Source organism: Mytilus trossulus, chromosome 7 (genome assembly GCF_036588685.1).
Source record: "Mytilus trossulus isolate FHL-02 chromosome 7, PNRI_Mtr1.1.1.hap1, whole genome shotgun sequence".
NCBI classification, from domain to species: domain Eukaryota; kingdom Metazoa; phylum Mollusca; class Bivalvia; order Mytilida; family Mytilidae; genus Mytilus; species Mytilus trossulus.
In genome coordinates, this window is record NC_086379.1 from 57,346,831 (window position 1) to 57,374,546 (window position 27,716).

At 31.2% G+C, this 27,716-nt stretch overlaps 1 protein-coding gene across 1 annotated transcript in view; it reads left to right on the plus strand.

Annotated features, from left to right (window-relative positions):
• LOC134725394 (mucin-2-like) overlaps positions 1-27,716 on the plus strand; it is a 78,297-nt gene that overhangs the window by 6,090 nt on the left and 44,491 nt on the right. Inside the window, exons 2-12 of the mRNA XM_063589188.1 lie at positions 1,644-1,700; positions 8,395-8,670; positions 10,624-10,683; positions 11,673-11,729; positions 12,115-12,171; positions 12,567-12,623; positions 13,299-13,355; positions 14,507-14,563; positions 19,458-19,514; positions 20,647-20,685; positions 21,887-22,048. Coding sequence (XP_063445258.1) covers positions 1,644-1,700; positions 8,395-8,670; positions 10,624-10,683; positions 11,673-11,729; positions 12,115-12,171; positions 12,567-12,623; positions 13,299-13,355; positions 14,507-14,563; positions 19,458-19,514; positions 20,647-20,685; positions 21,887-22,048 — 936 coding nt within the window. The remainder of the gene's footprint in view (positions 1-1,643; positions 1,701-8,394; positions 8,671-10,623; positions 10,684-11,672; positions 11,730-12,114; positions 12,172-12,566; positions 12,624-13,298; positions 13,356-14,506; positions 14,564-19,457; positions 19,515-20,646; positions 20,686-21,886; positions 22,049-27,716) is intronic.

A 27,716-nucleotide genomic window follows, 5' to 3' on the forward strand; every position in this document is an offset into this window, starting at 1 on the left:
GATAAACTATTAAAGTAAAATCATAGAATTTTTGTAAACGCGCTGATCGAGAATTTGACAGCTTATGCCCTTTTAAGTTTACAACAATATCAATGGTCACTGAATTATAGACATCCGAAGATAGCACCATAACCCCAAATTTGATATATTTTTGCTTTTGAGTGTTTTTCCTTAATATGTATAAGTAGGTTACACTTAAGCAAAATTCAAATTATGTTGAAAATAAATATATCGTCTTCCGAATAAAAAACAATTTGTTTCGGTTACCGAAGTCCTTCAACGCAAAATATTACAAAATCATGTAAAAAGTAAAATCACAAAAATACTGAACTCCGAGGAAAATTCTAAATTTACATGATGTTTTTTTTTAATCAATTGCCTTTTACAGCAATTACATTGAAAGTAATATGAAAAACATTTAAATTTTATACCATAGCCTCTTTGATATTCAATTTCCACGAGGATTTGCATTAGGCATAACTTCAAATTTGATCAACGAAGTTTATTTTTGTTTAAATTCTTTTCTGAATATGTGTTATTGTCAAGAACTAAAACAGATTAGTTTAATGGATACAGTTAATTTAAAGGAACATAAATGACTTCTTATTTGTTCAATATCGGAATAGATATTAAAAAAAAACAGACTTTTAAATGTAACTGCCAAAAAAGTTTTAAAAATAAAGAGATATCTGATGTTGTCTCTGCTGAAAACTTCTGTTTAATTTAATTAAAATAAGTTTGAAGGTCATGAATAATATATTTTGTAATACTATAGTGAATCGACTAGGCTCTTCAATTTTGTACTTGTTTGGCTTTTAAACTATATATTTTTATTTGAGCGTCACTAATGAGTCTTATGTACACGAAACGCGTATTTTAATAATTATCAGCGTGGTACCTTTGATAACTATTATCTTAATTTGCTGATCACCTAATGATTTTTTCCATTTTCATTTTTCTGTAAGTTTCTATTCTATGAAAATTCAACTAAAAAATATATATTTAATCAAAAATTATTACCACAAAAAATTTCTTATCAAATTGTTTGCTCCCGTCCGATATATTAAGTTTTTTTGTGGGAACTTCTATTCACTTTGATGATACATGGAGTTCTGATTCTAATGGCAAATGTTGCACACATAACAAGAGACACATACCCTGTCTAAACACTTGTCTGGATTTTTTGAAAGGTTTTGTTCTGTTATAAAATTTGAACATCGTGAAACTTCTGTCTTCTAAATATATTCTACCTATTAAGATAATAGATGCTTCTACGATCATATCGTATTGATTACAATATCCGAATCAGCTTTTAGAAAATAATTTGATTCTACTTATTCTATAAATGGGCGTATTGATATGCATACTATAATATTGAAATATTTTTGACAGCCTGAAAATATAATACAACCCCGTAGAAAAAAAATATTAACACTTACATTTGAAATATACCTCCCATCTGACAACCCAGAAAAAACTTGGTATATTCCATGAATTAAGTTTGAAAAAATAGACAAATCATTCATTTCTGTTACATGACTTTTACTATACTTCATATCTTGTTAACTGTAACTATTTATTTAATTAATTGTTATATGCCTACCATTTGAAAGTCAATTACTTGATAATACACTTTTTTGTAGGTCTTATAATAAGTTCCACATCAGCAGAGACAACTATACCAGCAGGGTATCCAATTGGTAAGTGACGATGCTTTTATTTCATTTGATCGAACTTAGTTGAAGGTATATTGTCGTACCCATTTTTTTCTCATTTAAATCAATCAAAACAGAAGAGAATGATACAAAACGGACATTCAAACTCGAGAATTAACCGACAAAACTGCAAATAGAAATAAAACATCATCTGAACAACATCACTATCTAGCGTATGTTTTAAAAAGAAATCTGACATATAAAAAACTATACATAGATATGAGAAGATGTGGTATGAGTACCAATGAGACAACTCTCCGTCCGAGTCACAATTTGTAAAACTAAACCATTATAGGTCAAAGCACATTGTAAAACCATTCATACAGGAAAAGCAACGGTCTGATCTGTTTGAAATACAAGAACGAAAAACACTTATAAACCACATCAACAAACGACAACTAATCAACACTAGATTCCTGACTTAGGACAGGTGCTCACAAATGAGCGGATTTAAACGTTCCACTATGTACTAACCTTCACTCTCATCCGAAACAATAGTGTAACATCACAACATAAAAAAAACAACACTTTAGAATATCAATTGAAATGGCTTAACTCAATCAACAGACATATCAACACAAGTGAACATACACTGATCTTTATATATTTGATCTATAATATTATGCAAAAACAACTTCAATAAGATAAGGGGTGCATGAATCAAGGCAACAGTAGTATACCGCTGTGATATGTTCAACAAATTAAAAAAACAAAAAAAAACAATCACCTTTAACAAAAAGCCGCCAAATACAAAAAACATACACAGGTAAATGAAAATGATTTTGTTGTACAGTTTAAACGGAAAATGGAAATATTTTTTACAAAATAAATAATTGTATTGTTCATAGTACGAAGAAGTGAAAATTTATAGTAATACCAAACACTTATTAAAGCTGGTAAATAGACGAGATAAAAACCTGAATAAGTAAATATTAAATAACAAAAAAGCATTACAAAAAATATCAACAGGTCATATTAACAAGACAGTACGATTTGAGAGTACTTGCAGTTACTGACAGCTATTTAAAAGCCAAAAGCAATTAATAATAAACAATTGCATCAGAGACAAAAATAAATTATAATACACCCCAGTGATTTAGAATTATAACGTCATTGACAGTCAAAGAAAACATGAAATATGCAATGCCAAAAATAAATGTATCGACAGGCAGTAGGATAGTTAGCAGTTACCTTCTTTATAGAAAAAAAGTCCACGTTGTAAATACAGCTGTTTCTCAAACCACGCCTCGTTTGGGGAGATTTAGAATATTCATATAAAATTAATTGTGTTTACATACTGTTTCCCAGTTCTGATCTGTAGTTTGCATCTCATAGAGACATAACTTGGGAAATTTTCCAGAAAATATACATGTGAATATTGTTTATATTGAAATCTATGGTAACCCTATATACAGTCGAGGTAGGGGTAGTTAAGAAATTTACTGTTAGTTTAAACTCTTAGAATTTCTGGGCATATAAATGTTGAAATTATGCCGCACGGCCCTATATTTTGACCTTTGAACAAAATAGTAGTGCATATGAACTTTCCATTCTAGGATATGATATTTTTCGAAACTTCATAGTAAAAGTGGTACAGTTTTAGCCGTAAAGGGAGTTCCTATGGGAAAATGCATTGTCATTATTACAGAAATGCAACCTATATTACGTTGGTTACAGACACGGGTATAATGAATGAGTTGTGATATATAAACACCATATAATTGAGCCAAAGAAACATCGCTGTCTAGAAAAGGAAAATTAACAATAGCGAATAAAAAATCGTCTCTTTTGTCGTAAATTTGAGTATGGACTTAATCTTATTTAAATATTTAAATCTAGAAAAGAGACATGTACTGCTGTTTTATGTCAGATTTATTCAAAGTAAGTTCCTTTGGGTAAATTCCGGTAGTATATATAGATAATTTTGAATTATTTAACGAAAACATATCAGCAAGATAACGTATGGTATTGTTGAACGTATAAAGCAAATGTAACAATGAAGTATCTTTAATGAGTTTGGTCATAAACTGAGATTTATAGCAATACAGGAATAAAACAGTTAGTGCCCATAGGAATACATTCACTTTACAAGACATCTGACATACACCATATCTACATTAAAGGGATAATTCGCGATTTTTCACTTTTCATCTGATTATGTTCATAATACCATAAAAAAACATATTCACCAAGTTTTATTTTTATATGAAAACTAATAAAGAAGAACATTGAGAATTATTAATTCAAACTTCCTGACTTATGTGACGTAGTTTAAGTCTTTTTGCATGCCGAGAGTGAAATTAATCTCATTTTAGTCTTGTTCGTTAACCATCTAATAACGCGATTGAAAGCGCATCGACGACTTTTGGTGTAGCCATTAACCAACGAAAAATAAGTGATAGCCATGCAACTTTTAAAATTGGATTGTAGGATTTATGTGTGGATTTTTTTATACGAATTTTAGTAATAAAAGTAAATCGTACAATAGAACATTTTTATGAATTTTTTTCTACAAATACTTTAAACAAACATATGAAACTGACATGATCGATAGTGTATTAAAAATACATGTTTGTATTCTGACCTTTTTGCTTCTTTCCATCAAACATTTTCACTTGCTTGTGTTTTGGAAATAAAATGAGTATTGTTTTGTGACACTTAGTGAATGTTGAATGCGTAGTTAAACTCAAGGTAATTAAAAGACTAGCATTATGTAATTCTAATCTTTTGATCTTCATTCAGTGAAATTTAGGCGTCACGGTTCACCATCTCAGGTGTGAACAACATTTCGTCTGAATGATAAACGGGAGTCAGTGATAGTTTTTGACGCAGAAATGTAAAAAAAAAGAATTAAAATGAATTTACGGGACAAATAAGGTCGCACAATAACTGGATAACTGTTGTATATTTTTATATTTTGCATAAGCTCACTTTTAAATGAATTATGACTTCTGATTACTTTTGTAACGATAAAATATTGAATTATTTTAATTGAATAAATTTATAAATAAAAATATCCTTCTAAACACGAGTGTATGAACTAAAAGCTGTACTATTTTAAATGGTTTATTCCTTGAATGCCAACATTCTTTGATCTTCCGACAATTTATCTGTAAAATTATGTTGGCGTTCAAGGAATATGTGCAAGTAGTTATCAAAACAAAAGTGCATGCTTATTAAAACAATCATACTAATTAAATAGATAGATAAATACAGGTAGCTAAATCTAGTTCATGTGTGTTAAGTTGTTAAAAATCATATTTTGCTGCTCCTGCTTGAACAAACATGGATTCTCTTAAAATGACACTTTCAAAAGTGTTGCATCACAAAGTCAAGATGTGCTTATTGTCAGGACTGTAAGGAATTCCAGTTTGCACAAATTCTACAATAGACTCTTTGGACTTTGAAGGTTTTTTTCAATATTTTTATAGTTGTGTGTGCTGTAATATCCTACCATATTACTGATTAAATTTATTGAAACTTTGTATCTCGTGTTAGATTACTATTCTGTTTATTTCAATATGTTCAGGATATTTTTCTTGGTAATACAATTACACCTTCTTTTTTTTTTTTATTGTAAGTGATTCGTAAAATAACATTGTTTAGTTGTTTGTCATGTTCGCAACGCATCTGAATTCTTTTTACCATATTTCATGAATTTTCTTGAAACTTTTGTAGAGTTTCCAGCTTAGAAGTTATCAAATTAACTTAATTATTTCTTAAATTTAATTTATTGTACAACTGAAATCTTCATATAGTTTATATTAACTAATAAAATATTTAAATTGATATGGAACTAAATAAATCTCGTATATATCTTTTATTTAGTTTGAAATAATTGTATTAAACTAAAAATTCATTAAAATTTTTAATATTTCATATGTTATTACCATATTCGTATCAAACATATTTTTTTGATAAAAAGGAATAAAACGTTTTAATTTTCTTTATTTCTTTAAAATTTATTATAATTTTACCCCTAAAATCTACTATTTTCCCTTATAATGAAAAAGTGATAAAATGATGCATTTCTTTAAAGTTCATTTATTATTTTTAACAGTCAAATACTTATAAACATCTATTGAAATGTTTTTGTTGGCATTCAAGGAATAAGTAACATATAAAATGTTGGCATTCGAGGAAGACACCTTTTAAATTAGAATCGGCAACCTTTAATATTTCAAACAGATCATTAACAATTGCAATTATATAATTTAGTCCATCAAAAGCGATCTTTATTTACCTATTTAGGAATTAATGTTCTCATCAAAATATTTTAAATCTCACAACGCATGAATACTTAAGCTATTTGAAAAAAAACATGTTTTCAAAATTGACAGGAAATTTAAGGATCTTCTTGGAATGGAATCGAAAAATCACGAAATTGGTTTGAAACTTTGTTACTCAATAGCTTTTCTTGAAAATATTCACATCCCTTGGGGATTTTTTGTGTACGTCCAATTGCATATATAATACATGCATGTCGAAACAATTGTGATGATGACGAATTTCTTCCTTTATTCGAGAACAATCTAATTGATATATAAATCTGTGATTTTACTATGTCCATAACTTCGATGAACCAAAGCAAGTTATATATCGACCTGTATTTAAATCAAATTGGTTCTCTTTCTTCTGTTTGTATACAATAGTCTATCGACATTCGATGATTACATACTGTTGGCATACGTGGACTAGTCTATTTACAAAACTTTTACCCCAATTTACACAAAATGTATGTTTCTTTCTTATGTTCAATGTATACATGTATATTTTTTAAATTGCGCTATAGTTCCGTTACTTTCTATCCAGGCGTATAAACGAATAGTCGACAAGTGCGAACATTTTTTTAAATCAATATTTCTGGTATGTCCCAGTCTGTCCTTCACTATTGACAACGAGTATATATTACATTTTCCCAAATTTACCCTTGGAAAAAATATGTAAATAGAATATTATTTCATCAAATCTTTTTTTTGTGGGTATTATTTATATTTTTATGAATAATATTTTTTACACCAGAAATGTTATTTATAAACAAGCGTATGAGTTTAGTAATGACTAGTATGTTATATCACATTCGGACACGCAAGACAGAGATGTATATCATACACCTGATAGTTCAAAATGGAAAGTTATAAGTTATCGGCGTTGTACACTGATCAATACCCTCAGAAGTGAAACGATGCATGAACTTGCAAGCCCGACAGGAAATCGCTTGAATACCTGGACGTGTCACCTCACACCCCTCACAATACCTTTGGGAGTAATACGTTTAGCCATGCTGGTGATCAGATGAGGGAAGATCCGAATTTATTTAAATAAAGTTTATTACATAAAGGAATTATGAACAAATTAGATTTTCGAAAACAATTTTCACGGAACACTTATTCCTGATTTGAACTTTGACTTTTTAACTAATTCCAATATCAATTTAACAGTTTAAAAATAACAGACCATGGTTATTTAAAAAAAATAAGAACATTTTCCGTATCAAGTTAGTTACTCGGATAAAACAACCGTAGGATTGACAAGATATCGACACGCAATTACGACTACATCAGGTTACTGTAGTTTTGGTCCTTTGTGGTTAATAGACATATCGTGCTTTCTAATCGGAAAAGATGACAAAATGTCCGAACGCAGAGAATTGATACTCTAAATTTAAAATCTCTTATCTAGCAGAATAAAACTTTAATTTCTATGAATTTGAGCATTTTTATACAGAATGGACATACTATCAACTTTTGATTTTTTTGCGAAGTTTCCCTTTAATCTTTATATATAAACGCATAGGTGAAGATTGACGATGAAATTTCCATGCAACAGATGTGGGTTAGGTGCGTGCTCGATATTATGAAAATCTAAAAAAATATTCAAAAGTAAAAAAGCATAAAAAATCCCCAAATTACTATAGGTATAACTTTACCTGGACAATTTCAGAGTTTCACAAAAGGAAGATATATTCCTTAATCTTACAATTTCCAACAATTTATAACTGTAATTAAAAGAAACCACAAGAAATGTATGTCATGCCCGTACCGAACTACTGACACTGGTCTTGTGATACCCACGGGTACTAACAGTCCACCGACATAGAAAATAACATACAGCTCGCTTGATAGAACACCTGACTAAATAAAATAACCTATCTTATTAAGATACATCAAATACAAGATAACCTGCATCACGCTTATTGCGCCGTCTAACATATTTAGTGTAGGTACTAGTATATAATGTTTGAATTGACATATATTCCTAATCTGGATTAGTTAGTCCAGATATTTCTAAGAAGGTCTATTATTATTCTAAGTTATCCGCCGTAACTCATACATACTAAATCTAGCGTTAAAAAGTGATCAATGTATATGTATTTACAAGATTTTCACAAACCTTTGTGTTCTTATAGTTCTGAGTGCGAAAAAGCATATATGTTCGTCTCTCTGTTGACTTTTCAATACAATGAGAGAGATAAAAGGGTTTATATCAACACAAAAAAAGACTGCTTAACCTACGAATTTCAAGTCAAAAGTAAACTATTTCCCATTTTTTATTATGGAATACGATTTGTGGACACTTAATGCATCTTTTGGAATCACTGTTTTGTTGCCACTCCATTGTAATATGCCTCATTATGTGTTTATTTATTAGAATCACGTTTTTTTCTTTTTCTTTCTAGAATTACAAACGGTGATTTGCGAAAATGATGATGGTACAATATCATGCGACGATGATTTTATCATAATAATAACTAGCTCAACGTACGGGCGACTAGATGGGACAACCTGTGGGCCTGCAGATAATTATACTGATCCGTGTACAATTGATTCCAAAGATTGGGTTATGCAGCAGTGCAATTATAGTCCATCTTGCACTTTCAAACCAGGCGATATTATTATTACCGATCCGTGTCTTGATCAATTAAAGTATATGACAGTTTCGTATGTATGTGCAGGTATTTATCTCTAAGGAAATATTGTTACTAGCTTTATGTTACAGATCATTATAAAATATTGATTAAAACTTAAATGTCTAGAAGACCGCACTACCTTCCATTAAACCAGTTTACCAAAATTAACACAAAAGTTGGCGTGTTGCATAATCAAATGTTTCTACACCAAGTATTTCTAAACAAACATTAATCGGTGGACATTAGATAAGGCAAATTGAATATGTTCTCATTTCATTTTATTTGTTCTAGAATATAAAGAAATGGTTGTTTTCTCACTGTTTCAACATGATGTACTTTATTCAAAATTGAAGATGTAAATCAAGGGTTTTTGTGAATAATGAAATTTAGTTTGACTTAGTAAGGGCTGTTTCAAGTTCCAATTAGTAACACAATCTAATAGCGCACTTCCTTTGTCCCTTGATTAAAGCATGTTAGAAAATGGTCTAACGCCATTTTATTTTTAATTTGCCATACGCTTGTAGAAGGATGCATCGAAAGCAAGCTGACAATGCCAGGGCAAAAAACGACGAAAAGACAGTACAAAAAACACAACAAAGAAAACTAAAGACTAAACAACACTTACCCTATCGAAAAACGGGGGTGATCTCAGGTGCTCTGTGAAATTTGGCAAAAAAAAAATTATTTAGATATCGCCTTTGAATTGAATGATTTTTTTATCTGAGCGTCACTGATGAGTCTTATGTAGACGAAACGCGCGTCTGGCGTATCAAATTATAAGCCTGGTACCTTTGATAACTATTATGTTATCATTAATTAATCAATGGTCATCCAAAACTCATCTAAATTCAATTTGATTATCGTGATATGATTTTATGATATCAATGAATCATATAAGATATTCTATACCATTCAAAGAAATATATACATCATTCAAAGATATCTTATATTTTTCTATTGTTATCATTGATCACAAAAAATATCACTTATAAGGTCAAGTGATGGATGTCTTAAATCCAGCTAATGATAATTCTTTTTAAATGAAATAGTAGTATAAACGATGATATGAAAACGCCATGGCTAGAAAAGAAAATGATCAACAGTACTCAAAACACAACATAGAAAAAACACACTAAAGACTGAGCAACACGTGCACAATTAAAAACTAACGGGTGATCTCAGGTGCTCCGGCAGGGTTAACAGATTCTACTTCACATGTGGCACCCGTCATGTTGCTAATGTAAACATGAACCCGGTGATAAGTCTAATTCAGTCGGTCACATACGGCTTAAAGGGGACGGGATCGTTGTTACGATAATTGGAACATATCCGTCGTCATCTGTGAAACACAAATTCAATAACGGTCAACAAATTCGTGTTATTGAAATACATTAATTCTTTTTTCAGTATTCATGATTAAGGGAGTTGGCTTCTCAGTTTCAAAATAATTAACTTTTCAAAACACTAGCATATACTGATAGGGGATTAATAAAGGAATCAAAAGAGCAAAAACAATATATAGGTCACCGTGCTTGTTTTCGAGATATTAGACATTGGAATTTTGGCGGGAAAATGTTCTCTCTTGACTTTTCATAGCTTTATCATTGACAAGTTTAAGTCCTCAAAAACTATTAAAAAAAAATTAAAATGTTATAAGACTTTAACAGACAGTTTATCAGAATACATGTAAAAGAATTATAAGAATAAAAAAAGAGGTCACAAGGCAACATTTCTTAAGGCATTCAAATGAATAAAACCAGAGAATTGCTAAAATCTGACCAAAATTACAAAACATGACAAGCGAGATTCCTTAACATGAGGATATCATTAAATGATAAATTCAACAAAAAGCGAAGGAAAATCTTTACAAAATTTATTTTTTGTTTTCCAATTGATCTGAAAATTGTTGCTGAGAAATTGGTATTTAAACAAAAGGTAATATAAACTAATTTTAAGTTGTTGAGGATTGTATTCATTGATTGTGTTTTCACCATGTAGATTCTAGTATGTTCAATACTGACACAACAATAGCTGCAACAGAAGAGACTGTACCAGTGGGTAAGTAAACTTTATCATTTGCTAAAACAAAGAAGGTGTTTGTAAAATGCAGGCATAATGTGTGTGTGTGTGAGAGAGAGAGAGAGAGAGAGAGAGAGAGAGAGAGAGAGAGAGAGAGAGAGAGAGCAGTTTGTTCAAAGTTTTTTGTTCCGTTAGGTCCTACTAAGTACCATTTCCTCAGAACAATAGGTATTTTTATGGAACGGAATCTTAAGTTTACAAACAGTAAATATAAATTTTTACGAGAAAAGTTGATTTTTTAAAAGTCCAACTCGACATTGTATACAAGTGATAGATATCATCAAATCTCTTGAATGATGTGTAAATATAAAAAAAAAGATGTGGTATGATTGCCAATGAGACAACTACCCACAAGAGACCAAACTGACACAGAAATTAACAACTATAGGTCAACGTACGGCCTTCAACAATGAGTAAAGCCCATATCGCATAGTTAGCTATAAATTGACCCGAAATGACAATGTAAAACAATTGAAACGAGAAAACTAACGGCTTTATTTATATACAAAAAATGAACAAAAAACAAATATATAACATATAAACAAACGACAACCACTGAATTACAGGGTGAAACATGTTAGCGAGATCCCAACTCCATCTAACCTGGGACAGTGGTATAACAGTACTACATAAGAACGAACTATAAAAATCAGTTGAAAAAGGCTTAACTCATCAGATGGACAAAAATATAAGTGGACGTGGCCGGGTACTTGTACATCCAAACAGCAAAAAGACACTAGGTACAGATCTGAGAATACTCGCAGTTAACTGATAGCTAGTTCAAAACCACTAACAACTAATAAAAAAATCATGTATCTTAGACTAAATTATCAATCCGTACACATCCAACATCTAATGTTAAGGTCCCTTTAAGTACAATTTTCCTGACAATTGATATTTTGCAAACGGATTTATTAATGTTTAAGTTGTAACACATTGTTTATTTATTACATTTGTTTTCAATGTAGATCCCATAATAAATTCTGAAACAACAACAACTACGCCATTGGAGACTGAACCAGAAGGTAAGTTAAATTACCAGTATAAGCTGATAAAAACACAACTTCTCAAGTGGAGACTGTATTGTTCCAGTGTCCAGTTTGGTCAAATCTTTTTGTTCCGTAGGGTCCTGTTAATCCCAATTTCCTCAGAACAATAGGTATTTTTGGAACAGAATATTAATTTTCCAAAATGTAAATATATATAAAAAAAAAAAGGGCTAAGAATTATAATGTCTCTCACACACTCTTAAGCTAAGTGTAAAAAGTGACATTTGTATACAAGTGATAGGTTTATGAAATATCTTGGATAGTGTGTAATGTGCCTTTAAGTAAAATTTACCTGACAATTGATATTTTGAGGACCGGACTTATCTCATTCTTTCATTCATAACATTTGTTTTCAATGTAGATCCCATAATCAATTATGAAACAACAACAACAACACCATTGGAGACTGAACCAAAAGGTAAGTGAAATTACCGATATCAGCTGTTTAAAAAATGTTAATAGAAAACCAATACTGCTTGAGTGTATTGTTCCAGTGACCAGTTTGGTCAAATCATTTTGTTCCATAGGGTCCTGTGAATCACAACTTCCTCAGAACAATAGGTATTTTGGAACGGAATCTTAATTTTCAAAAGCGTAAATATAAGCCTTAAAAAAGGCTAAGCATTATAATGTCTCTTAAGCTAAGTACAGCGTAACATTTGTATACAAGTGATAGGGTTATCAAATATCTTGGATGGTGTGTAATGTTCCTTTAAGTAAAATTTACCTGACAATTGATATTTTGAGGACCGGACTAGAAAATGTTTTAGTTGTAACACATTGTTTTATTCATAACATTTGTTTTCAATGTAGATCCCATAATCAATTATGAAACAACAACAACAACACCATTGGAGACTGAACCAAAAGGTAAGTGAAATTACCGATATCAGCTGTTAAACAAGTCTTAATTCAAATCGCCAGTATTTCTGCTGACAGCTTATAATTGACAGAAAAAAGAAAAATCTGAGCCCACAACACAGGAGGAAAAATGAAAACGTTTCAATTCTATATGACTTCAAGTGTCCGACGAGTATGTCGAAAATGTAACCACAACAAGAACATTCTCAAAGGTGAGTTCGGATATCATTTTCTAAGTGTAATTAGATTATTTTTGAACAGCAATAAGGTTTAGATTGTTGTGCATTATATTCATAACTATTTTTTCTTGAAGATCATATCATCAATTATGAAACACTTACAACTAATCCATCAGAGTCTGTAATGTTCATTAGTGACCGGTTTGGTCAAATATTTAAGGTCCTGTAAAGTACCATTTCCCCAGAACAATTGGAATTTGTTTGAACGAAATCTAAATTTAACAAAGAATACATATATCTTAAAAAAGGCACAAATAACATGTACATAAAAGCTAAGCGTCAAACGTGGCATTTTATACAAGTGATAGGGGTGTATCAAATCTCTTGGGTGATTGTTAAGTCCCTTTAACTACAAATTTCCTGACAATTGATATTTTGCGGAACCGACTAATAAATTTTTAACTTGTAACACATTTTTTATTCATTACCTTTGTTTTCAATGTAGATCCCATTATAAATTCTGAAACAACAACAACTACGCCATTGGAGACTGAACCAGAAGGTAAGTTAAATTAATGGTATTATCTGTTAAAAGATTATTTATAACAAATCGCATTTCCTGTTATTTATGGCTATTTAACGTCCAGAAAAATCGAAGAAAATAGTTCATGATTTGTTTTTGTGTTATATATTTGCGCAATGTTTGATATTTTGTGGATAGTAATATTTCATGTCTTGTTTGGTGTGCATGGTTTTTATAACATTAATTTTCAACGTAGATTCTATAATAAATTCTGAAACAACCTTAGTTACACCAGTGTGGACAATACCAGAAAGTAGTTACAATATAATTTTCATGTTTAAAAAATTGTACGTCAAATCCAAATTGGCTGTATTTATAAAATGCCAGTTAGTATTTAAAAGTCAGAAAGAGCGTTTGACAAATGAAGAAGGATCAGAGTCTGCAAAATATGACTACGGATATTTTTCATACTATTTTACCACAAGCAGTTATAGACACTGATGGAAAACCCATTAACTGTAGTTTTTGCGCTTTTAATCAAATATAAAGGTAGATAGAGAAAAGATCAGACGTTGAACATTACACTTTTATTATTATCAAAATTCAAAGAAAATGGTTAATGTTTTCTTTTATTTATTCATTATATATCATGCGCAAGATTGTTGATATTTTTTATAAAAAGAAATAATGTAAAAATATGATACTAAGAAACAGCTGAGATGTAATTACCAGATACTCAACAATTCCAAATAAAACCATAATTCATGCATAAAGATCACAATATACAACCTCTTTACAATGATAACTTAATACTCGGTATAAAGTTCTTCTATGTCATTCGAATCATGATCGCTAAAACGAATAACAAAAGGGGAAGAATTTGAGAACTAGTGAATTTAAATTCGTTGAGCGCCAAGTCTTTGTGATTTTTACAAATAACTTAATAACCCCAAAAGGGTGTACAAGTGATAAATTGGAACAAATCTCTGTATTCCGTTTGATAAACAGTGAAAATGTTACACCACTTTTTAACTTCATGCGTCCGAGGAGCTTTTCTGTAATAACCTTCATCAGGAATGCATCAAAGATCAGCTGACAAACTTATTCCTTAGTGTAATTTGTATTTTTTGTACCGAAATAATTAATGTTTAAATTGTTGTGCATTGTATTCATAACATATTCCCTTGTAGATCCTATAATCAATTATGCGACAACAACATCTACTCCGGTGGAGACTGAACCAGATGGTAAGTAAACATTATCATTGTTATAAAAGGTGTACTTCAAATTCAGTTAGGCAGTATTTGTGAAATGTCAGTTAGTATTTTAGGAGATAGAAGAGAGCGTTTGATAATCATAGAAAATTAAGGGTTTCCATTATATGAAGTTTGATATGATATTAGACAGGTTTAACCTACCATTTATTTTTAAAATGTTTTATGCCAATTCTGGAATAAAGGAGTTGTTAGTAAATAGTCAGTTTCTATGTATGTTGGCATTACTATTATTTAATATTCATTGTGTCCGATGTTTTGCTCTTACAGTTGATGTGTTTTCCTCGGTATTAAGTCGTAACCCTAATTTTGATTAATCGATTGATGAATATTGAACAGCAGTATACTAATGTTGCCTCTATTCATCATATGTTAGAACACACAATTTAATTTTGAGTGTAACACGGGTTCTGATTGGCTGAAAGTGTTTTGTTAATCAGCCCATAAACATAACTTTGTCATGTGACCGTGATGTCACATTTTTTATACTTTAAATTTTACTTCTTACAAGTGGAATTAAGAATTAAATTATAAGTAATGACTGGAATATTTTTTCTGTATATTCGAAAAAGACTTTATAATGTTGTGCACACGTTTAAATAAACCGCTACGCGTGTTATTCAGTGTGATTTTTTTAAAAGTTATTTCTTCGTTATTTAATTAAGGCAACATTCCAGATTTTTTCACAAAAGAAATAATATAAAATATAAATAGCTGTCGTGCTATTGGCAAATACAAAAAAATAATCAATAAAATATATCTATATGGTCACAACGAACACCCCATAAACAGTTAAGACGTTAAACCCCATTTGTTTCAAATTCGAATCACGATCAATAAACGAATAACAATTACAAATGTTTTAAGCATTATCGTTTCTTACAAATAACATAAATGTGAAACTCCAAACTTTAAACTATTTATAAGTGATCGGTTCTATTTAATCTCATTGTATCTTAACGAATCTGAGATACTAGATAAACAATACAATTTACCGCACATTTTTATGCCCCACCTACAATAGTAGAGGGCCATTATGTTTCTGGTCTGTGCGTCCGTTCGTCTGTCCGTTCGTTTGTTCGTTCGTTCGTTCGTCCCGCTTCATGTTAAAGTTTTTGGTCAAGGTAGTTTTTGATGAAGTTGAAGTCCAATCAACTTGAAACTTAGTACACATGTTCCCCATGATATGATCTTTCTAATTTGAATGCCAAATTAAAGTTTTGACCCCAATTTCACGGTCTACTGAATATAGAAAATGAGAGTGCGAAGTTCAGGTTAAAGTTTTGGTTAAAGTTTTTGGTCAAGGTAGTTTTTGATGAAGTTGAAGTTACATCAACTGGAAACTTAGTACACCTATTCCCTATGATATGATCTTTCTAATTTTAATTCCAAATTAAAGTTTTGATCCCATTTTTACGGTCCACTGAGCATGGAAAATTATAGTGCGAGTGGGGCATCCGTGTACTATGGACACATTCTTGTTAGTTATGTATTTATAAGGGATTCGTTGTTTGAGTAAAGACCAGTAACAAATATATCTGTGTACCTCTATTCGATTCGAAAAGATATTTTCAAATGAATTATGTGTTCGGCAATAATGATGCTTTGAGATTTGATAAAAAGTTAATAAAATTTCCTAAAGTCTTTTTTATAACAAATAAATATATCAAATTTAGACAAATATTTCTTTAAAGAACTATAAATAATTGTTATGAATATCACTTTTATTCAAAATTATATCTTCCTTATATATATACATAGTAAAATTCATGTTCTAAATACCTTGTTTTGTGTACACTTTACATACACAATGCCTACTTTGACTATCGACTGCATGTAGACAAAACATTATTTAAACGACATGTAAACATTGAGTTTTATTAATGGGAACGTAATACTCTAGTTCAGGATAAGCTTGTTCGCGACCTAGAATTCTGAGTGGGTCAAGCGTTTAATTAATATTCATGCGAGAATATGCGAGATTTGGATGAACTGGGGGCAAAGTCATATATGGTACACATCAATTTTCGATGTTTATTAGGACGCCCGCCGCTTTCCCGTTTACCTGTGAAGTCGTTGAGTGTCATCTGTTTTTCTTATTTTATGTTTATATTTAATAAAGTAAAATAAAAAAAAATGTGTAAAATTTCGAGACGCATTGTTTGAAAATTGGAAAAGAAATTTGAAGGAAACTCGAAAATGACGGCTTTCAAATGACTAAAACGAAATGATTCATAAAGAAAGAACAAGGGCCTTCAAGTCTTTGGAAGCTTTTAAGATCTTTGAGGAAGACCATGTGCAGAAATATCTTCTTTGGCTATTGAGAATAATTTCCAGAAACATGATGGCGTAATGGGATTAATTGCAAAAACAGTATATAATATAAAAGGGGGGGGGGGGGGGGTTCGGAGGGGCTCTGATCCCGATATCCCAGGCTTAATAACATGAAATCCCGAGGTCCAGAATTTAAAAAAAAAAATCACCACATCCCGAAATACGAAAAAACTCGGAAATCCTGGATCCCGAAATCCCTAACTTAAAAAACACCCGATCACGGCGTCCCGAAAAAGTTCCCATAAAATCAAACAGCTACAGGTCGTCATATGGATTAAAACTCTTAGCACAAAAAAACACACCCACTAATAAGATATATACAATGTCTTAACTCTGACTGTTGCATTTTGAACAAACAAGTGAAAAGCGGCGCAATGTAGAACAAAATAGTTTCAACATGCATATATCATTATCATGATCTTGACCCTCACATGCATTTAACTTGCAACTGGACGAATAAACAAAAAGGATATCGATGACTGCATGAAAAATTTAACCTCAGACAAAACATGAAATTAACTATTCAGGAAAAATGAAGTCCATGTAGTAGTAAAATTCGGAAAAATGAAAATAAATATTTACAAAATTTTGCCCTAGATACTGTAATTTGGACATAAGGAAGCTTCTGTCCCCATTTCCCGAAATTCCATTAGGTTTGACAACGATTTTGATGTAAAACAAAACTGTAACCACAGATTGAACCTACATGCTGACGTAGAAACTGACGCAAAACTTGACAAAAAGAAGGATGTATGTTAATAGATCCAAGTAGGCACCTATTTCACTCATAAATCTTAAAGATCTCCTTGCTTTCGACAAGACAACAATCGTTGTTTTTTTGTCTAGGAAACTGAAAAAAAGGGGGGTGTCATTATCTTAATTAATTGTATAAATATAACAAATTTTTTTCACATTTAGTATGAATTTTCTGACACAAAAATAAATATACGACAGAACTGTTAAAAAAAAGTATGTGATCAAATGCCAAACTATACAAATGTGTGAAAATTTACTTTCTGAAGATTAGATACAACAAAAAATATAAAGCATCTTTTATTCTGTTTGCGATCTTATAAAATCTCATTTAAATTAATTAGATATTCTGTATACTATATTATGTATGCTTCACGATCTGTCAAAATAAAATGCTTAACGACCCAAATGCCCCTTCCTTTCAAAATTGTCAATATCTTGTACATTTGAATTCAACACAATATAACTTTATGAAAATTTAATACACGCATGTAATCAGGGCTAACATTTTGATCATATATTTTAACGGTACCTAACTGTCAGAACATGATTATAATTATTTAAGGTATATTAATTGTGTCCAACTGTCGCCTGGTGAGATTAATAGTTTAAGGTAAAACTTTATGATACCATAGGGCCTAGGTGTTGATAGACTTTTATTTTTATGACCTGAGATCAGTGCCTAATATATGGTAATGAACTGGCACCGTACCTTCTTGAATATATAGATGATCTGCTAAGTGAACATCACAGCATGAAGCCGTCTATTTTTGCGTGAAGGTGACAGTCAAAGTCAGGTGACATATCAAACCGTTTCTTTTGTAATTAAGAATAATTAACATAACGGTCAAAATAGTCTGACTGTTTAAATATGTCAGTGTAATCTTCAGCTTTAGAAGAATGTAACAAACCATAGATGTTATACGGGTATTACATCTATGAACAAACTTTGTATTTATAAACGATATAAACTAGTATTTGGTTTTGAAATATACTTAGATTTTCATTGTAATGTAATTCTTTTTAAAAAATTGCGTAGCGGCACACTTAGATTAAATGTTGAAGTTGGTCGTTATCTCAATACTCAAAGAGAAAATAGAATTTGTATATGTTGCAATATATATGATGTTTTGGAGGACAAATATCATTTTGTTTTATCATGTCCAGGCTAGACCAGCGTATCGATTTGTGTGTATAGAATTTTGACCTTTATTCTACTGTTTTTTGGCCAAATCGGCACAAGTTATATCATTTATTACAAGCTCATGCTCATTCTCTAACAGTAAAACCATGCAATTATTTAAATGTCGCTTGGAAAATTAGATCACATTTATTATCATAATAGTATTGAACACTCCGTAACTACTGTTCTCTGCTGTTTTTAGTTTGTCATATATTGTATAAATTTTCGTTTGCCATAGCATGTATATGCTTCTTGCAAATACAGTATACATTAATCTGACTACAGTAATAACGATGCCGATCTGATTAATCAATAAACTGATAATGCCCCCAGTTCGTCAAATCTCGTAATTAATTAGTTGATAACGCAAATCACGATCGATCTTGCACATGCGCATTGTTTCCCTAAACTAGAGTATTATGTTTAGTTTACGTGTGAATCACACTAACACAACACCGAGTTTAGATCAATGTGAACACGGCCTAAGTTCATGTTATGGAGTACGACTTCCTCAGACCAATTAATATTTTATGGAACGAAATTATTCATGTTTAATTTGTCACACATTGTTCTAACAACATTTCGTTTTTAATGTAGATCCAAAAATCAATGCTGAAACAACCACAGCTACAACAGCAAAGACTGAAGCACAAGGTGATTAAACATGACATATCTTATTAAAGTTGTACATCAAAAACGCCAGTTAGTATTTAAAGGCAGATAGAGATTTTGGCATACATAGACATATTAGAGTCTGCTATATATAAATACTGATATTGTTTCATACAATTTTACCATATCTTAGTACACAGGGCTGTATTATCTAAAACTAGTTTCCAGCAAAGCCTGATGTTTATCCAAAATACCTGAAGGACAATGAAGTTAAAAATGTATTACCAAAGATCAGTATACAGTACAACAATGCCTTATGTTTACTTAGCAAACATCAACATGATAATATAATAAAGGCTGATCAGTTCCAAGTCAGGAATGTGACTGATGTTTTCCATTCGTTTCGTTCGTTGATATAAAGAGAGTTTTTCATGTTTTGTGGACTTCCTCCTTGTTGTTTGTCATGTTTTGTAAACTCCCCCTTTGTTGAATTTACCTTCGTTTCCGGTATTATTGTTAATCTTTATAATAACCAAAGGTTAGTCTACAGCAATGAATTATATACACTCTGCACAAATCAAAGAAGTAAGAATCCGTAAGAGGGAGAAAGAGAGAATTTATCAAAGTGGTAACCCCAATTCATTAGTCAAATAAAAACAGACAACACCATCTTTTGTAAACCTAAATATGATTTGCATTAATACACTGTCACTGCATCACACATTACTGAGAAAACTGATTATCTGTTTTTCAAGTTTGCAACTGATTGTTGACCTACCGAATTAGACTATTTACCAGATTTGTTATAACATAAGCAACACGACAGGTGCCGCATGTGGAGTAGGATCTACTTACCCTTCCGGAGCACATGAGATCACCCCTAGTTTTTGATGGGGTTTGTGTTGCTTATTCTTTAGTTTTCTATGTTGTGTTATGTGTTCTATTATTTGTCTGTTTGTCTTCTTTCATTTTTAGCCAGGCGTTGTCAGTTTATTTTCGATTTATGAGTTTGACTGTCCATCTGGTATCTTTCGTCCCTCTTTTACCTATTTCGACAATAATTTAACCCATATCCCTAGTTTTCAAATCAAAACATATATCATAGCTATGTTGTTTAACTTTCCATGTTATCATATATTTTTTTTTTAATGAATACAATTTATTTTTTTAACAGACTCTACAATAGCACCAGGAACAACATTACCTCCTGTGGGTAAGCTTTCAAAGTATCCAATTTACATACAATTAAATTGAGAACAGAAATGAGGAATGTGTCAAAGAAACAATACCCTGACAAAAGACCAGGCAACATCCGAAGGCCAACAATGGGTCTTCAATACAGCGAGAAAATCCCTCACCCGGGCAAGAATAGACCTTCATTTTTGGAATATTTCAGGATCAGACAGAACACTTTATACCAACCTTACAACAAAAAAGAAAAAAAAATATCGAATTTTTTCCTTGTTAGACGACTTTGGTCCCTTTTCATTGTGTGCTTATTTTCAAAATCGTGCAATTCACCTGTGTTTGTAGGAAAATATAAGATTTAAATGAACGTTATCTATGTTAAAGTAATACATCATTATTAAGTCACCGATTTCGTTATTATAAAATAAATAACTACCAAATTCTTTTATATACATTGTACACCAAGATTAACAAAGTATTATAATTTTACACTATCTGTAAATATCTTATCAAAAAGATGTACTATGATTCTCTTTTTTATTTATGATATTGTTTTTACTGTCTTACATTAAAATTAAAATTATACTTAAACTCTTAAAATTACATACTTAATGAATGGCAATAACTTATTTTGAATTTATTGAACCATAAAATTAATTTTTGACTCTTCACATTGAATAATCCGCGAAGCGGATTATGTAAAATGTGAAGAGTTCAAACTAAATTATTGCCATTCATTATAAATAAATTTCTGTCTAAAATAAGGCTCAAAGAACTTTTAATATTATTAATATTAACAATAACAACGTACACACATGTTTGCGTATGAATACACAACTTCAGAGTGGGCTGTCGCCATAAAAATTGACAATATTGAAAATAAAAGTAATATTTTTAACCAATAAGACAGTAAATACACCAAATTTATTAATTAATCTGTACATTTATCAATAAAACAAACATCATTTGAAAAGGCTTGAAAAAGTTTACCTTTTATGAAATTTCAAAGGCCAAAAAATGGCAAATACCCTCCTTAAAGAACATAGATCATATATATTTGCAGGAGGCATGTGACAAATTCATTCAGACATAAACGGGTGTTGTATATCATGTTCCATATTTGGCTGGGACGTGAATTGAAAAAAAAATCACATTGATCTGCATGACCATAGTTTTAGCGCACACCAACAGCATTATTATATAGATATATCTGTTTCCTATTACAGACGGAGAATGGAATGATTGGAATACTTGGACAACTTGCAATGCTTTTTGTGGAACAGGAAAACAATACAGATCAAGGTCATGCAACAATCCAGTTCCATCGAATGGAGGTCAAGATTGTCCTGGTAGTTCAGAGGAGTCTAAAGATTGTGTAAATGGTGAATGTAAGTGGGAAAAGTACTTAATTGTTTTTCAACACTCAATCATGCAAGATTCCGAGATAAGATTGCAATATGCAAAAAAAAAAAAATTTAGCAAAGGTTCTTATTTAAAACCCCCGGTTAACTACGGCAATATTTTTTGATAACAGATATTTCACCTCCTTTTATTTCATATAATCATCTTTACTATTAAATGAGAAGACCTGAATTTGTGTGTCGCTTCTCTTTCTTCAACACCAAATTGATCATCATGCCTTTATATCATATAGGTACCATGCATAGTTGCATTTGTCATCCTCGCTTATGATTATTCCGGTTGGATTATTTTGAGAGAAATTTACAAAAAGGCGTCATCGGATATACTTTTAAGCCATAGACAAGGCTCTCGTTTAGGACTGTTTAGAAATACACATATGTTCATGCATGTAGGATCATGTAGGAACTTGGGGGACACCACAATTTTTGTTCTGTATACTATGAACGTACATATACTATGAATCAAGTGTACATTGTATATGCTATTTACTATCAATTCCAAGTTAAGTATCAGCGGTGGTAATATATTATAGGGTTATAGCGGTATATGTCTTTCCATAATATACAGAAAAACGCGAAAATAATTGAAATTAATAGAAAACTAAAAAAAATTAAAAACCAATTGATCTCTTTCCACATCAAAGAAATTTTGATCAGAAGATAGTTTCTTCATACTGATTCAATAAGAAATGGTTTAATTATACTTTTGAGTGAACTAAGGGAGATAATTTGCTACTTCCGGTGAAATGTATGTCACTTCCGGTAATATGATAGCTTCTTTCATACTAATTCCAAAAATATATAGTTTCTTTGTACTTTTGTATGAAGAACGGGAGATAATTGGCTACTTCCGGTTTGTCGGAAGTCATTTCTAGTCTTGAGTGATACTTTTATGTATATATATGACAAATATATGGATTCTGAGTACTTTTTGATGAAAACATTACAAAACAGGCAACTTCCGGTTTTCTCAAGGTCATTTCCGGTAGCCATTTTTCAAGGTCATATGTCATCTAACCTTTTGTACAAGGTCAAATGGCTTTATAATGTTAATAGTTGAAGTTATAATCAAATAACCTTATATTAAGACATTTCAGGGGCACTCACTCCTATAAGATGCCATTAAATTATATCAGACCATATGTATCATATCTTCATTACAATAATGCAGACATTTTTCACTTGTTCTTTAATATATATCTTTTAAGGTGTGGGATCTTTTAAGGTGTGGGAGAAAATGCCAAAAGAAGGAAAAGTCAACATTGAGAATTTGACCTTGACCTTTGACCTTGACCTCAATTTCTAAGTTAGGACCTAGGGGCCTCAAATAAAAACATTCTAGGGTTATAGGGTTAACGGTTTACTAGTTAAAAAAAACATACCGACAAATTTATTTCGTAAAGGTAGATAACTCCTATAAAATTTCATCGAATCACTTCGATCCAATCAGACAAATATTTCTGAAGCTGTAACAAACAAGTTAGAAAAAGAAATTTGTTGATATCTTTTTTTGGTACGAAGGAGATGCACTCACATGATAAACAATGAATAGGGAGATAACTCTTACAAAGAAAATTGTTCGTCTTAGCAGGGTGAAATTTAAATGCGTATAATCTATACGATACAATATATGAAATATCTAAGCGACATATTGCGAAACAAATGTTTATCGCAAGAACAAAATTAGGCGGTAGAAAAAAAAGAAAAAATTAAAAACCAATTGTTCAGAGACCAATTGAAGGTCTTTCCACATTAAAGGAATTTTGAAAAGAAGCTAGTTACTTTATACTGATGTGAAACATAAGTAGTTTCGATATACTTTTTAATGAAATAAGGGATATAATTTGCTAGTTATTGTGAAGTAAATTTCTTCCTGTCTCATATGATAGCTTCTTGCACACTGATTCCTAAAATATATAGTTTCCATATCATTTTGCCTCAAAATCAGGATATTTTTGACACTTCCGGTTAATCAAAAGTCAGTTCGAGTCTTGAGTTATAAGTAAATGAATTCAAATAACCAAATGTATGAATTTTTAGTACTTTTTCATGAAAAAAGTGCAAAAATAGGTACTTCCGGTTTTCTCAAGGTCACTTCCGGTTGACATTTTTCAAGGTCATATGTCACCCAACCTTTTGTAAAAGGTCATATGGCATTATAAGGATGCAAGTTGAAGAAATAATCAATTAACCTTATAATTGAACATTTCAGGGACAGTAACTCCTATAAGATGCCATTGGATTGTTTCAGACCAAATGTAACATATCTTCATTACAATAAAGCAAACATTTTCCACTTGTTCTTTTATATATATCTTTAAAAGTGTTTGAGAAAATGCAAAAAAAAGCCAAATTCAAAATTTAGAATATGACCTTGACCCTTGACCTTGACCTTATTTTCATTTTTTTTAACCAAGGATCTCAAATCAAAAGATCCTAGGTCTCTATCACTTATGGTTTACAAGATAGAAATTCATATCACTTATATCAAATGCATAATGGGAAATAACTCTCATATGAAGCGTTCATATCGCTTTGGTAAAAATGGAACAAATCATGCGAAGGATATAAAGAGCAAATTCATAAAATAAATTTGTCGCTTTTTTTATACGGTTACGGAGCAGATGTGGACACAAGGAAAACAGTGTTTTCGGGGGGATAACTCCTACAAAGAAAATTATTTGGTTATGCAGGGTAAATTTCAAACAGTTTAGATACACTCTAAATGCCCGCGATTTAGCGGGTGTGTTCCAGTATTGATAAAAGAATGATGTCTTAGTTTCTACTGTGGGTCAATTTTATCCCTTACATTTGAGAAGAATTTACCATCGAATTCATATGTAACGGCTGCAATATGAAAACAATACCAGTATAGTCGTCTGATCTGTAGCTTTACCAATTGTAATAAAAAGACTTTAATGTCTGAGGTACAGTGGTTGTCGTCTGTTTATGTAGTTCATAGATTAGACCGTTGGTTTTTCCGTTTGAATGGTTTTACACTAGTAATTTTTGGGGCCCTTTATAGCTTGCAGTTCGGTCTAAGGCAAGGCTCCGTGTTGAAGGCCGTACCTTGACCTATAATGATTTACTTCTATAAATTGTTACTTGGATGGAGAGTTGTCTCATTGGCACTCATACCACATATTCCAATATCTATTTAAAAACTTTTATCAATTATATGCTAAAATATCCGGTTTTGGTACATATTGGCTTCACCTTCGGTCCTTTTTTGGTTTCAGCGCTGAAACGTTTGTATTATGTTTGGTTTTTTTTTTTACCTCCAGCATCACCATAGGGACCTTAGTTGTAAAAATACGCTTATTATGTAGTAAAATTGATATTGTTAATAATAATGTATTGCAATCAGCACATATAAGGTCATTTATACATATAAATGTAAACGTTGTCGACAATATTTTACGTATATACATATGAAGGACTAGAAGATGCGATGGTCACGCTGAAGTGCGATGGTTTACGCCAGAGTGCGATGGTCCGTACGATGAAGTTTTATGGTCTATAAAACGCGTGATGGATAGTAAAAAATCTACAAATGTGTTATAATTATCAGAAGTAGATTGTTTTCAACTTTGCACTTGTTTGGCTTTATAAATATTTTGATATGAGCGTCACTGATGAGTCGTATGTAGACGAAACACGCGTCTGGCGTACTAAATTATAATCCTGATACCTTTGATAACTATTTGATATAAAGTTTATAAATTTGATTACTGTCTATGTATGTCCTTAATTGCAGTTGCATACTAGATGAGAGATTATACTCATTGATTTTCTACATGTAGACAAAATTCTGCTTTAACTTTTTATTTTTATTCTGTTCCTTTCATGACTTCATCGTATATCGTAAAATCATAGATTCTTTCTGCGGATCCGTATGTATTTAGAGAATGTCACGCTCCATCATACGTAAAACAGATTATATTTTTAATGATTTCGAAACAAATCCAGTGAAGAAGGTTATATTATTTCCCCTGTTTACCAATTCTCACTTCGTCTAGAAGTACTATTTCATACAAAAATTGCTTCTTACAAACGAAGTCACTACTACATCGACATGGAAAATATTAAAATATGGTTTATGCAGAGAATCGCACTGCAGCGTTATCACCATCGCACTTTGTCGTAGCTATCAACAAGTTCGCGTCACAATGCCACTTTCGCACTTCGGCATGATCAAATCCGCACTTCAGCGTGACCTTCGCGGTTCGAAGTAGAACATAGATTAAGGTCATTTTATCTTCATGTTTTAACCATCAATGCCCTCTTATTATCAATGATAGAAAAACTAGGATGTGCATATCTTAGATTGTTTTATACATGAATTTCATAGATATAGGAAGATGTGGTGTGAGTGCCAATGAGACAACTCTCCATCCAAATAACAATTTAAAAATTAAACCATTATAGGTTAAAGTACGGCCTTCAACACGGAGCCTTGGCTCACACCGAACAACAAGCTATAAAGGGCCCCAAAATTACTAGTGTAAAACCATTCAAACGGGAAAACCAACGGTTTAATCTATATAAACAAAACGAGAAACGAGAAACACGTATATATTGCATAATACCAACGACAACTACTGTACATACCTGCATGGTTTTAACTATAACATAAATGTACGAGTATGAAACTTTACACATATTTAATATGTAAGTTACATTCTAAATGTAATTTTCTTTTTCATTGTAAAGCAACATAGTATTTCCAACAGGACGTAACGAGAAAGTTACTGTGTCAAAGTGTATTACATTGCACTAGTAGAAATAAAGCTTCAAATATCTGAAACAGTATTTCAAGCTTTGTTAAACAGTAAAATGGTTATTGCATGAATACTGGTTCATATTTTTCATCGTAGAATAAATATTAAACTCGCAAGCATTATAATAAATTATTGCATTTACACAATTAAAAAATAATATCGACAAATATAAGCCAGAAGCTAACAGTTTCATCGTGTTTTCATTTGGATATCGTACCTTAATATACTTTAGGATTGAAAATGCTTCCATGACAAAGGTGATCATCACTTTAGCTTTAATGGCCCGGAGTGGACGTATTGCAGCCGTCGTCGTCATCTTTTTCAAAACATTATAAAATTTAACATGCTTATTCAGACTAAAATTTGACGCCATCATTCGTAACGTGTCTACTTTCATTTCTATTTATTATGTCCGCCGCGTACAAAAAAATATAGAAAATATGGTTGCAAATAGGACATTTTAATAAAATGCAAATTATCGTCAAATATAGTGTAAATTGTATAGATACAGTCATTAAGGTACGGGGAGGGGATGTCATTTTTTGTTTACAAACTTTGAATTTTTCGAAAAACTAAAGATTTTCTTATCCCGGGAATAGATTACTTTAGCCGTATTTGGCACAACATTTTGGAATTTTGGGTCCTCAATGCTCTTCAACTTTGTACTTGTTTGACTTTATAACTTTTTTGTAGACGAAACGTGCGTCTGGCGTATTAAATTATAATTCTGGTACCTTTGATAATTTATTACTCATTGCTCTGCATTTTTTGCTTTAAATTTGAAAACATATGATAGTAAGGATTGTATGGATAATAATACGGTTTAAGTAATATATTAAGCGCGATGATAAAAA